At 36.9% G+C, this 13,501-nt stretch overlaps 2 protein-coding genes and 1 long non-coding RNA gene across 3 annotated transcripts; 2 read left to right on the top strand and 1 right to left on the bottom strand.

Annotated features, from left to right (window-relative positions):
- The first annotated feature begins 429 nt into the window (after nucleotides 1-429).
- On the top strand, nucleotides 430-2,681 carry LOC112184958 (protein FAR1-RELATED SEQUENCE 5-like). The gene is made up of 2 exons (XM_024323180.1): nucleotides 430-795; nucleotides 909-2,681. Exons 1-2 carry the CDS (start codon nucleotides 430-432, stop codon nucleotides 2,679-2,681), a joined length of 2,139 nt encoding a protein of 712 aa, XP_024178948.1.
- A 4,034-nt stretch (nucleotides 2,682-6,715) lies between these two features.
- Nucleotides 6,716-7,983, top strand: LOC121051186. Its single transcript, XR_005805332.1, has 3 exons — nucleotides 6,716-7,030; nucleotides 7,128-7,280; nucleotides 7,969-7,983. It is a non-coding gene; the product is annotated as an uncharacterized LOC121051186 (long non-coding RNA).
- Nucleotides 7,984-8,914: 931 nt separating this feature from the next.
- On the bottom strand, nucleotides 8,915-11,272 carry LOC112184957 (protein FAR1-RELATED SEQUENCE 5-like). Its single transcript, XM_024323179.1, has 2 exons — nucleotides 9,108-11,272; nucleotides 8,915-9,020 (listed from the first exon to the last, which is right to left on the bottom strand). Exons 1-2 carry the CDS (start codon nucleotides 11,270-11,272, stop codon nucleotides 8,915-8,917), a joined length of 2,271 nt encoding a protein of 756 aa, XP_024178947.1.
- Nucleotides 11,273-13,501: the final 2,229 nt, after the last annotated feature.

Here is a 13,501-nt window from a genome sequence, read left to right as displayed (position 1 = left end):
ACAATCGTGCAATCAAAGCTTTCTTTTTTTCCTCTTTCTCATGAAAATTGTAGTTCTCTTATGGTCCCGACCTCTCTTGGAGTTTTCGCGCCAAAAGTTGGAGACTTGGAAGCATAGGAGCACATCTAGAGTATGGGTTCTTTTTTTTTTTCCTGATTTGTTTGATTTCCAATTACAAAATTTAGGGTTTTACCATATTTGGGGCGTTTCTTCTTTCTGTTTCTGGGTTTCTTCTTTCTTTCTTTTGTCGATGTTATGATGTTTTCATTGATTGACATATGTATCTTTTTTAGTTTTAGGTAGCAATGAAAAGCATTCATGGGTAATTTGCATATTGACATTGGTTTGAATTTCTATCTTTTCTTTTCATCGGCATTGCTTACTGATAAAAGTAAGTTGGGTGTATTTATGCTTTTCAGTTTCAATTAAATGGAGTCAGAGGATGATCAAGTTTATATTCCTCAAGTAAAGGCAGAGCTGATGCCTATATTGCACCAAGAGTTTGAAACAATAGATGATGTTGTTGCTTTCTACAATAGATATGCAAAAGAAGCAGGGTTTAGTATCAGAAGTCATTCTAGTGCAACCAACAAAGATAATACCCAACTTATGAGGAAGGAGTACGTCTGTTATAAGCAAGGAACTTCCAAAGTTGAAGGAGAAAAACGTAAGAGAGGATTACCAAAAGTGGGTTGTAAAGCAAGAATTGCAGCTGTGAGAAAGAAGGAGTCTGGGAGATATGCAATCTCTGTATTTGTCGAGGGTCATAACCACCCATTAACAAGCCCACCTAGAGTACATTTGTTGAGATCTCACCGTCGTGTTTCAAAAGTTAACACAGTTCTATCACAGCAACTAAGCTTGGTAAATGTTCAGAAACATACACAGTTGAATTCTTTGGTGTTCAGGCAGGTGGCATTGAGAATATTGGTTGTACACAGCGTGATCTGTATAATTATGGAAGAACTTGTCGTGAAGCGAAGAAGGGGCATGATGGAGATCTATTGTACATGCATTTTCAAAATGAGAAAGAAAAAGATCCTTCTTTTGTCTATACAATGGAGTCAGATGAGGAAAACAGAGTAACAAGGTGCTTTTGGGCTGACTCAATTTCAAGACGAGCTTACAGCTTTTATGGAGATGTAATTATCTTTGATACTACATACAACACAAATCGGTATGGAATGATTTTTGCACCATTCACTGGTGTTAATAATCATGGGCAGACAATCATCTTTGCTTGTGCATTCTTAAATGATGAGACAGCCGATTCTTTTGTTTGGTTATTCAAGGAACTTCTAAATGAGAAAGAAAAAGATCCTTCTTTTGTCTATACAATGGAGTCAGATGAGGAAAACAGAGTAACAAGGTGCTTTTGGGCTGACTCAATTTCAAGACGAGCTTACAGCTTTTATGGAGATGTAATTATCTTTGATACTACATACAACACAAATCGGTATGGAATGATTTTTGCACCATTCACTGGTGTTAATAATCATGGGCAGACAATCATCTTTGCTTGTGCATTCTTAAATGATGAGACAGCCGATTCTTTTGTTTGGTTATTCAAGGAACTTCTAACTGCTATGCTAGGAAATGCACCAGAAAATGCCCCCAAAATGATTATTACTGACCAAGATCCTGCTATGACTAAAGCCATTTCAGAAGCACTCCCACAAACATTTCATAGATATTGTAGTTGGCACATTCTAAATAAATTTTCTGAAAAGCTAGATCCGATTAAATATCGGGATTACTACCAAGACTTTCATAGCTGCATATGGAATTCAAGTAGTAAAGAGGAGTTTGACTCAAGATGGATTGAAATTACTAAGAAGAGTGGGTTGAGTGATAACAAGTGGTTGGAGTCAATATATGAAATTCGTTCGTCATGGATACCAGCACATGTAAATCATGTTTTCTCAGCAGGAATGTCAAGTAGTCAAAGAGCTGAGAGTCAACATTCTTTCTTCAAAAATTATGTTTCTGATCAGAATTCGTTGGTGGAATTTATGGTTCAGTTTAAGAGGGGACTTCTTCACCAACGCCATTATGAGTTAGAGGAGGATCATATTAATATTGATGAGAAGCCAAAAACTGTCATGTCCCTTGACATAGAAGATTATATGGCTAAGGTTTATACACGTAAGCTATTTTATGAAGTTCAAGAACAATTGAAAGAGAGCTTCAAATATAAACTAGAACTTCTAAGAGAAAATGCCACTCATTGCTTGCTTAAGGTTATGCGAAAGAACATTGATACTTGTAAATCTCGTGAACTGACTTATGAAAAAGCTTTTGATTTTGCATCATGCAGTTGTAGAAAGTTTGAGAGTGAAGGCCTTCCATGTCGGCATGTTTTGTCATATTTGATTAAAATCCAAGATGTTGATAAATTGCCTATTCAGTACATCTTGAAGAGATGGACTAAAGCTGCAAGACAAAGTCTTGTGTTAGATTCTGATGGAATGGAGGTAAAAGATAACAAAGCTTTACTTGCAAGGAGGACTAAACTATTCCAGCATGCTATAGATGCAATTGATAAGGCAATGGTGAGTGATGAGGCTAGTCAGCTCTTTATGGAATGCTTGGATGCGTTCTTGGAGAATATTAAAACATTGATTGGTAATGAAAGTGGACAACGTGTAGTAGTTTTGGAGACCAAGATTGATGCTATTTAGCATATTTTTAATGAACCAAATCAAGTGAGGGCCAAAGGGTGTGGGAAAAGGTTGAAAAAAGGAAAAGAGAAGAGGAAAGTTAAGGTAAAGGAGAGTCAAGGTAGGCAATGCCATGGATGTGGACTATTTGGTCAGTCACATGACAAAAGAAATTGTCCAACACTGCATGGAAAGTAAGAATTTATAGTTAATTGTGTTTGAGATTATTGTTTATGTCAACTATTTTATAGCTTGATATATACCCAACTTTATTTTTGCTTACTTTATGTATACCTGCTATTAACAAAGATGGGGAGTCAAGTTCCAGCAGTATGGATGAGGATGGTTGTTCATCAACAGGTGAACTCTAAGGTAAGCTTTGAGTTTTTTGAGTTTGAAGATTTGGGATTTTTAGGATTTTGCATCTGATTTGGGATTTTTCTGATTTTGCATCAGTCAACTACCACTGCTGCTTTAATGATTTAGCTTTTGTATGGATTATAGGTTGATCAATGTTTTGGAAGACATAGAATTCATTTCAAGATTATATGGTGGCAGAGTCTTGTTGATAGTCAATTTCAAGATTCTGGAACTTATATATCTGCATATTAGCATACTACTATGAAAAAAGTAGCATAATTGAGCTCAAGTTGGTCAAAAACAGGAGTGTTGCCTCTGAGTAGCTTTGGAAGCCATATTCTCAAAAGTTTCTTCTTGCATCTGTTAATTACTGTGAATTGATCTGTTGACTCACAATTTTCTTTCTTTTTGTGCAGTTTAGTTTTCCACTGCTGAAAGAAGTTTGTATCTTTTTGTAGTAAAATATCATGAGGTCAAAAGATATCCAATATTTTTTTGCAGATATTGATACTTTGCAGATATTGAATGGGGGCTATTTTGAGTTTGGCTGGTCCCAAATTTGGGACAAATGATTATCATGAGGTTGCTCAGAATGATGCCTGTAAGCGACAAAGAATGTCGTCATGTACTTATGAGGAGAGCCAAAGATTAATTCCTAATCTTTCCCAGTATATATGATTGTTTATAGGAGATTTTCTCACATTGGAATTAACTTGTCAGACAAATGCAATTTCCAGGTTCCTATGGAGGTTATTGTATGTAATGGTTTCAATTGTGAATGGTTAGTTGGATACTTGGAAGATTTTTGGAAGATTGGTTAAAAAATAGGCTCATTGAAATTTTGTACATGAGCAATCTTGTTTTGTTTAAGAATGCCAAGGAAGTATGAACTAATATTCAAATATTATTGATTGCCATTGGTATATTACTCATTGTTGAGAACTATATAACCAGCTCTCGCTTAACTTATAATGATACTCTTAGAGTTTTGGCACCTGAAAGTGAGTTGATGTACATGAAGATGGAATAAAAGCTAGGATATGACAATAACTTGAATATATGACTAAAAAAAGGAAAACAAATTACAGTGCATGATCTTTTCATTTTGTTTCCAATAAATGTTTGCTGCCAGTGGTGCCTGCTGATAGCATAAATAACAAATTGCAGGAAAACAACAACCACAAGTCCACAGCCAAGAAAACAACATACACCCAAAGTAAACAACATTCATGTAAAGATATCATTCATTCTATAATACAATAAAATACAAAACAAAATGGACCTTTCTCTAGAATAGCAAAGGCAAAGCTATGTATTCTGAGACAATGCACAAAACAACCACAACAACCACATACCTGTGTTCTCAGAAAATGCACATTACATTGACAAAGTGATCTATATAGTAGAGCTCACCTTACTACTAAAAGTATTACACAAATAAACCTAGATTCCCAATCCACATCCAATACATTAATCCCCCACATTAATGTATAGTTTTTGCCTAAACTGGAACAAAATCAAGCTATGTAGGATCTCTACAAGTGAATGTGAAAAATTATGATATCAACCATAAACTGGAACAAAATCAAGCTGAAAGATAATAGGCTAGTCCAGTAAGCAACTAAGTACACAATTAGTCCCATGGATGTGCAAAAATATGTGCATATGTGAAGCATGCACATTTGTACACACAAAAGAAAGAAACTTTGACTTACATTCATCGGCCATATCAATGAAATCTACCACAATTATGCCCCCAATATCTCTCAGTCGTAACTCCCTTGCAATCTGAAACACATTATTCTCTATCAAAAACTACTGCAAAGCTTAAAGAAAAAGAAAATTTATCTTAAACCTTTCAAATAAGAGCCTAGCAATTTTTAAAAGAAAACCATGTATCAAAGTCATACACAACTTCAACGTTGTTTATATGCATGCATGTAGTTAATTGGAGAATAAACAGGGGTAAGCTTCTTTAAATAGGTTCAGTACAAGTTTGTACCAAACTTACAACTAGCCCTTCTATGTTCATATCCTTCTGTTTTTATATGAATAAAATAGATATTACATGAATGATTTGATATTTGGCGTTGTTTATGGTAACCAATTAATGAGATACTGGTTGCATAGATACTCAGACGAACAACCCAGAAGAAAATCTATACATGAAGGGAAAGCAAGGCCCAAATGTGGTAATAAGAGTTCAGCATAAATCATTAACATGTCATTAACACTCACCAAATATAGATAAGCAAAAGGAATAAGCAATCGACTTGCAATTTCCCACATAACAAAAAGCTGCTAGATATCAGATGTATTTATGAATTCATTCAATAGTTTTAAACTTTAGCTAGCGATCTTGATTCATACACATAGCAGCAACAAAAACCAAGGAGAACAGATACATCAACAGATTCGCTAACTAGTTATAGAAAGGAAAAATCTCAATTATGGCATCTCGCATAAAAAGATTCAAAAAAAAAAAACCCTAAATTTTGTAATTGGAAATCAAAAGTATCAGAAAAGAGAGAACCCATACTCGAGAAAAACTCTAGATGACTGTATGTGCTTCCAAGCCTCCAATTTTGGGGCGAAAACTCCAAGGGAGGTCGATACCATCGGAGGATTGCAATTTTTGTGAGAGAAAGAAAAAGAACGAAGCTTGGGTTATGACAATCGTGCAACCTGAGGCGAGTTTCAAACATCAATGGTGGGAAGACATGGATTTTGGGTAGAGAACTGGAGACGGTGACTTTGGTTTTGTCGTTGAGGGTGAGACTGAGGAGTCGGGTTTGAAGTACAAGACTATTTGACGCGATTGTTATTGGAAGCTTCTCATCTGGGCCATTCCTTTTCATTTAAGCCGATCAACGGCTGAGAACGTTCGTCCGCATTTTTATAATTTCACGGACGTCCTCTTTCGAACCCTTCTGTGTGTGTGTGTGTGTGTGTGTATATATATATATATAGGACCCTTCCATTAAGGGATCTCTTTTTTTTGGCTTTTCTAGGGATAAGACATTAGACCAACTTTTCGATTAAATTTTTGCATTTCAACCGTTCAGTTTTTAGGTCATAATGTGTAGATCACTTCTGCAAATTTTTAGCCAAATCGGTGATCGTTAAGGTATCAAACTAAGATTAAATCAACGGACGAACCAAATCTGTCAAACTTGAACCGTTCATACTTATAATCTTAAATTGCCAATTTGAATGCATGCCTTAATGATCACCAATTTGACTGAAAATTTGCATATATGTTCTACACATTAGAACCTTTTTTTTTAATCAAACCTCGCAATTGCGAGAAAAAGATTTATTAAAAATAAAGAGAAATACAAGTAAATATCCTACACTTCCCAAAAGTAAAGTACTACGAATGACACATTAGGACCTAAAAATTGAACGGTTGAGATTGCAAAATGTAATTGAAAAGTTCGTCTAATGCTCTATTCCTATAAAAAACCAAAAAAAAAAATTCCCTTCATAGAAGGACCCTCTATATATATATATATACAATGATTCTCGGTTACGGACGTCCGTAACTTTCAAAATCTGCGGATTTCCAACGCTAGCATTTGGATGTAGTTAAATGAAGCTCCACGGCCATGATTAAAGCAGCAAAAGGCATGGCTAATTGATACAACCCGGATTTAATATAAAACCCACCTGCAAAGGTTTGAGTTAAATCTCGATGGTTCTCAAGTTGTCTTCTTTAGAACAAAGAATAGCACAACTTCGTCCGTTTCTTCAGTCCTTCAAGCCCACCTCAACTCCCCAACTCCCGACCTGAATTCAGTTACTTCAAGGTTGCTGCGTACTGGAGAGCTTCACTCCTTCAATCCTTCAAGACCACCTCGAGTCCAAATCCAGGCGACCAGCCGACCACGATCGTCGAGCAAGGCAGCAAGGTGCTGCATTCCTTTCTCTTCTTCTCTCAGAGTCTCAGAGATTGAAGGCTCCTTCTCTTCTACTGCTCTTCTTCTTTGGGGCAATCGATTGAATGTAGTGTAAGATTCAATTTTGTTGTATTTATTCAATTCAATTTGGGGAAATTTTTAGGGTTAAGAATTGATGTTGATTTCAATTTCGTGGGTGTTGATTTAGGCTTTGCTGACTTGCTCTGGAACACTGGAAGTCTGAAACGTGCTCTCTTGCTTACAATTTATTGTGGGTTTCTTCTCTTTCTTCCAATTCGATGTGAGGAACTGACTCAACTGAGGGCTGAGCCACTGGGGAACAATGGTTTCAAATTTATTGGTATGGTTTTAGTTTAATTTTCTTATTGGTATGGCTTTTAGTTTGATTTGTTATCAAGTTTTGCAATTGATGATAGTTGGAAATTGTGTGATGCAATAATTCAACACTCTGACATGTTAATTTAACATGCTCTGTTTCTAGGTGTTGTGGGTAATGTTCTCTTGCCATCGAAGTTGACAAGTTGTTAACTTGGCATCAGTTCGAGCAATGGCTCTTCATCCATGTTTAAAATTGAGAAACTTTTCATATTTCTCTCTCTTTGTGTACCTATTAGATTGTTGTTGGGATTCTGCCAATAGGATGGATTCAATATGGTTTGAGAAGATAGGATAGTCATCGGGTTTAGGAGAATAGAGACTAGACTGGTACTTTTGGACAACAATCTAATACCTTCGGTTCTTTTCTGATCGCATTAGACTGTTGTTCAGATTCTGCTAACTGTTTAGGAAGAAATATAAAGTACTCACTCCCAATTTGGCCAAGTTGAGTGTTTATCAAGGCTGCAAATACTTATGGGATTTAGAAGTTTATTAGTAGCTTGAGTTTTGGGATTCAATAGTTCAACATAAAGTGATAAAACATCACCTTCCATATATCTTCCTTTATGTATGTTTCTGTGCCTGAGCTAAATCAATTTGTCTTATATTAATTGAAGGTACAAATGCTAATACTTGTTACATCTATGCAGATTATAGCATAGTGAACGATGACCAAGCATCACCCTGATTTGATCATGTGCAGGAAGCAACTAGGGATTGTCAATGGGCCGCTCTGCCAGGATTGTGTTGGGATTTTTGATGCTTACTATTGCTCATTCGTAGTTTTTGTGGAAAGAACTATTATGTATGAACAATTATGTATGTTAGATAAATCAGAACAATTGTGGAAAGAACAAATATGTATTATGTATGTTAGCAATTCAAATCCACGATCTTCACCTGCTTTTCCGCTTGCACAGTTTCTAGCAATTAGTGATAAGGTGGTCATCTTGGTACACAAGCTACTTTCTAATCAATACATCACACATCACCTGCCAATTGTTCACATGCTGCACTCTGCATTTACAACCCCAATAGAATGGTAGCTCAAACAATACAAAGAAATATTGCTCTTTTTTCCCCCTCTTTTGGGGCATATCGCATCACTTCTTCCTTATTCAAGATCTAGGGACTTCTGCAGAATGAACCACATCTTTAGATTCAAGGACCAAGGCAGTTGGGTTAATTTGTCCCCAACACGACCAATTGACCAAATAAAAGTACTGTGCCGAAATGAAACAAACAAGAAATACAATCCAAAACTCCACAATTCAATACAACCATTCGTAACAATATATACACCATTTTTTTTCATTTGAAAACAGAGCACTTGGTTAATTTGACGAAACAGAGCACTCCATCTATTTCATAAATCAAGTCGATGATCTTACCTCAATATCCAAAACTATTGAATTGTTCACAAAATGGCAGATAATGATAGCTAGTTAATATAACATAGCAAAGAACAAACTTTTTCTGCTCAATCTGATCACTGCTTATACTTTGCTGCTATGCTACAAAACCAAGGACAAACTTTTTCTGCTCAACTCTTTCCTTCTTTATACTCTGCTACTATGCTGCAAAAAGCAGGGGAACTTAATTGTCATCATCTTCATCGAAGGAACTGGGGTCCTCATCTTCATCAGTTGATATTGGGTCGTGATCATCTTCATCCTTGTCCGCATATTTGTCAAGAACAGAACTACATGAAAATAACATCTAATTAACTACATCTCCATATAAAAAATAAAATTATACAAGGAATAAACAAAGTTCTTCACAACGTTACCTATCGTTAGGCATATTAAGCGCCGGACAGTTTCGTTTATCATGTAATTGCCCATACAAACCACATCCATGACATTTCCTTGTACTACTTCTCTTTCTCTCTTTCTTCTCCTTTGACTTCTTAAGCCTTTTTCCAGAACCCTTTGCTTTGATAATCTTTGGCTCATTATACCTATGTTGAACATCACTTGGCAACTTCTTACCGATACTTGCACTTTCACTACTATTGACTTGCATTTGTTTAAGCTTATCAAGAACATTGTCAAGAGCCTCGATAAACATGGTCTGAGCTTCATGAGGACTTGTAAGGACTTTATCAATAACAAGTGAAGCATGATGAAACAATTTACTACGCTTCACCACCAATGCATTTATATCTGTTATTTCCAACCCATCTAGGTCCTTAACTACAGTAGCATTTGCAGCTTTAGTCCATCTATTCAAAATATATTGGTCAGGCAAGTAATCTACTTCCTGAACTTTCAGCAAATATCCCAAGATGTGCCTACAGGGGATTCCTTCACTTTGAAATTTTTTGCAAGTACATGAAGCAAGGTCCGTATGCTTGTCATAAACAATTTCCCGATCCTTTTGAATCTGATCACTTCTTTTCTTGACCAAATACAATCTTTGATTGTCATCCTCTCTCATAAGTTGAAACCTGTAATTGAAAAAGCTAATATAGAACTCACTTTGAAATTGTTGGAAACAGGCACGAGTATAAATTCTAGACAATTGAGATTCCATAGGATGAGGGGTATTCATCTGAGGCTCTTCATTTGCATCAATATGGGTAGAAACTAACTCTTGATGACGTTGATGTACAAGTCCTCTATTAAAGCGAATCACAAAGTCTAGTAATGAATTTTTGTGGTCAACATACTTCTTGAAAAATGAATGACAACTTTCAGCACGTTGGCTACTTGACATTCCGGCCGAGAAAATGTGATTACAGTATGCAGGCACCCATGATGCTCGAATGTCATAAATTGATTGAAGCCATCCATTGTCACTTAAACCACTCTTCTCAACAACTTCCTTCCACTTCTTATCAAATTCTTCTGTCATCTCAGAGTTCCACACACAACTTCTGAAGTCATCATAATATTCATTACATTTCACTGCACCTATCTTTTCTGAAAACTTATTTAATATGTGCCAACTGCAATACCTATGGAATGTGTTGGGACGAACTTGGGAAATGGCAATCTTCATAGCAGGATCTTGATCAGTAATTATCATTTTTGGGGGACTTCCTCCTGGCATTGCTTCTAAGAAAGTATTGAGTAGCCAAACAAACGACTCTGTGGATTCATCACCTAAGAATGCACAACCAAACATAATGGTCTGACCATGGTGGTTAACCCCTAATAGTGGTGCAAATATCAGCCGATATTTGTTAGTGTTGTAGGTTGTATCAAAGATAACTACATCCCCAAAGAAACTATAAGCCCTCCTAGAGGTCGCATCTGCCCAAAAACAATGTTTGATTCTATTTTCATTGTCTTCCTCTATCTTGAAATTGAAAAATGAATTCTTCTCCCGCTGTGCTAAAAAATGAGCATACAACATATCTCCATCATGTCCTTTCAACTCTTCTCGCTTATCTCTTTCATAATTGTATATATCTTTCCCTATGCAACCCATATTCTCAATTCCTCCCGATTGAACTTCAAGCAAACTGATTTGTTTGTGGGTTGGAATATTTACCAGTCCAAGTTCCATGGTTAAGCATTTGGTAGCATTTGAAACTTGACGATGAGATGGTAAGAAATGAACTCTCTCTGGAGTTGTCAAAGGATGGTTATGAGCCTCCGTAAATTGAGTGATTACATATATGCCACATCTCTTCACAGCTGCAATCTTTGCTAGACAACCAGTTCTTATGATCCCTTTCCGCTTTTTTGGCAGAGCCGTATGTTTCTGTGAATGCCCTTCTTTGCGACAACAAAGTTCTTGTCTTATAGTTTCAGAACCATCTTTACTCTTGGCAGTAGAACTTCTCCGAACACTAAACCCAGCCTCAAAAGCATACTTGTTGTAAAATTCAAAAAGCTCATCTAGTGTTCTAAATTGACGGCTTTTTGTAGGCTTCAACTCATCCGCTACTTGAGGAGTGTACACTTCGGTGGTCTCAGCAGAACATGAAACTGACCCTAAATTCATTGCCTGAAACATAGTCCCCGACCTATAATTTTTCATTGCAAAACAATGAAACCACATAAAATTAAACTACATGAACTTTACAATTTTATAATCAAGGCAGTGAATGAATGGCAAACCAATTAAACTAGATTGATAATTACACATAGAATCCCAAACCAAAGTCAGTAGAGAAACCAGTTTTAGTTTTTATCGATTCAAGGCCCCATCATCCTGACCAAATCCAAAGTCAACAGAGAAAGAAGACAGAACAAGTTTTTGTTAAATCTATACCTGAATTATGAGTGCCTTTGTCCTTAAAACCAAAGGGTGTAGCAACAGTTTTCTCTCTCCCTCTTCAGAAACATCACAGGGAATCAAAATATTTTAGAGGTAGAGGGAATGAAAGAGCGGGAGATCAAAGAGATCAATTGTCAAAAGAGCGAGAGTTAGCTTAGTTCCAGGTTGGTCTTATATAAGACCCGGGTCGGATCCATTTGAATCTCCAACCCGTATGACCCATGCCTTTTGCTGCTTTAATCATGGCCGTGGAGCTTCATTTAACTACATCCAACGGCTAGTGTTGGAAATCCGCAGATTTTGAAAGTTACGGACGTCCGTAACCGAGAATCATTGTATATATATATATATATATATATATATATATATATATATATTTCATGTACAAAATTGAGTAAATTCATTCTTATTGTCAAGTCAATAATCTATGCTATTCATATAAGTAGTGTTTTCTTTTGGATTAAATACTGCTTACTCCCTATACTTATAGGGTTTTGTCGTTTCAGTCCCTGACCTTCGAATTTCACGTAAAAAGTCCTTGAACTCTCAATTTCCTCTCATTTTGTCCCTACCGTCAAGATCCGTCCAAATTGTCCGTTAAATTGCTGACGTGGCATTCCTCAAGCGCTGAAATGTCTAATTTACCCTCACTTATTATTATTATTATTATTTTCTTCTCTCTCTCTTTTTTGTTTTTCTTTTTTTTCTTTTTACCTTTTCTTCTTCCATCTCTCTCCTCCTCTGTTTATCCGAGTCGCGTAGGTCTTTAAGGGGGAGGTGGAGAGGGCCGACTAAGGATTTGGGAGTGGAAGAGGGTTTGGAGTGGAAGATTTCGAGGGTGAGGAAGAAGTCGTGGAGGGATAAGGAGAGGGGGAGAGCGAAGCGCTCATTCTAGACGGATCTGGTGGAGCCGGAGTCGTTGGATTTGGTGGCGAGGCGGAGGTCGGGGTCGACCCAGAAGACGGCGTAGGGCTTGAGGTCGTCGTTCTTCCAGTTGACGTTCTTCAGGTGCTTGGCGGAGACGATCGTGAGGTCGAGATTGGGAGGCTTCGGCGGCAGAGGGCGAGATGAGGCCATGGTGAAGCGCTAACTTGTGTGGGTGAAGCGCGTGAAGAGGATGGTGAAGCTGGGTTTTAGAGAGCTGGAAGAAATGATATTTCAGATTCTCTCCTCCCCTTAATAACTAAAATTTCAGTTGAAGAAGGAAGAGAGCGAGCGAGAGAGAGCGAGTCAGAGAGGGAGAGCTGACTCACTGAGTCAACTCGGAAGGAGAAGAAGGAAGATGTTCCAACCCAACAACAACAACAACAACAACCAGGTGAGTCGTCGCTCTCAAATTTCTCTTCAGTCTGGGAAAATGCGAGAACAGATTGATTAGGTTTATGTAATTCTCACTGTTTCTGTTCTTGAAGAATTTGAAAGAATCGTAGCATTGAGAACTTCATAATTCAAATGCATGTTGTTAATCTCGTCGCCATTGGTTTTTGGTGCGTTGAAATTCGTAGAAGATGAACTTGAACTGTGGTAATCGTTGCTGTAATCTGTAATTTTGTGAATTCTGAGTGGTTTTTTGTGACTGGGTTTTCATGAATTTACTCTCTTTTGAGCTCTGGAATTTGATTTTTGAGTCGGTTTTTGTTTCGAAGGAAATGGTAGAAAGTTTGATTATTGAAAGATTGACATTCTGATTTTTATGTATTGGTCAGAATGTGAGGTGGAAATTGGACTAGGGTTTTGGGATGATGAAGTTATGCATTTTCACTCTTGGAAGATGTATTACGAATTTTGTGCAGTGCAATTTACTGTCGAAGTTGTAATTGCCAGATTTAGGTTGTGCTTAGTTGACTCTGAATTTTTTGGTAGACACCGTCACTGTGATAGGAAAAAAACGTTTATAGATGAGTTGATACTTGACAGTTGATTGCTTTTGCGTTGAGTGGAGATTGTTTAGAA

The sequence above is a fragment of the Rosa chinensis genome, chromosome 2 (genome assembly GCF_002994745.2).
Source record: "Rosa chinensis cultivar Old Blush chromosome 2, RchiOBHm-V2, whole genome shotgun sequence".
In the NCBI taxonomy this organism is placed as follows: domain Eukaryota; kingdom Viridiplantae; phylum Streptophyta; class Magnoliopsida; order Rosales; family Rosaceae; genus Rosa; species Rosa chinensis.
Note: the sequence above shows the minus strand (reverse complement) of the source record. Positions and strands in the feature narration are given on the sequence as shown.

Coding starts and splice junctions, on each gene's coding strand:
- LOC112184958 (XM_024323180.1), top strand. CDS start 430: ATGGAGTCAGAGGATGATCAAGTTTATATTCCTCAAGTAAAGGCAGAG. Junction 796..908: donor CATTAACAAGCCCACCTAGA/GTACATTTGTTG, acceptor TTTGGTGTTCAG/GCAGGTGGCATTGAGAATAT.
- LOC112184957 (XM_024323179.1), bottom strand. CDS start 11,272: ATGAATTTAGGGTCAGTTTCATGTTCTGCTGAGACCACCGAAGTGTAC. Junction 9,021..9,107: donor CTTAATATGCCTAACGATAG/GTAACGTTGTGA, acceptor ATTTTCATGTAG/TTCTGTTCTTGACAAATATG.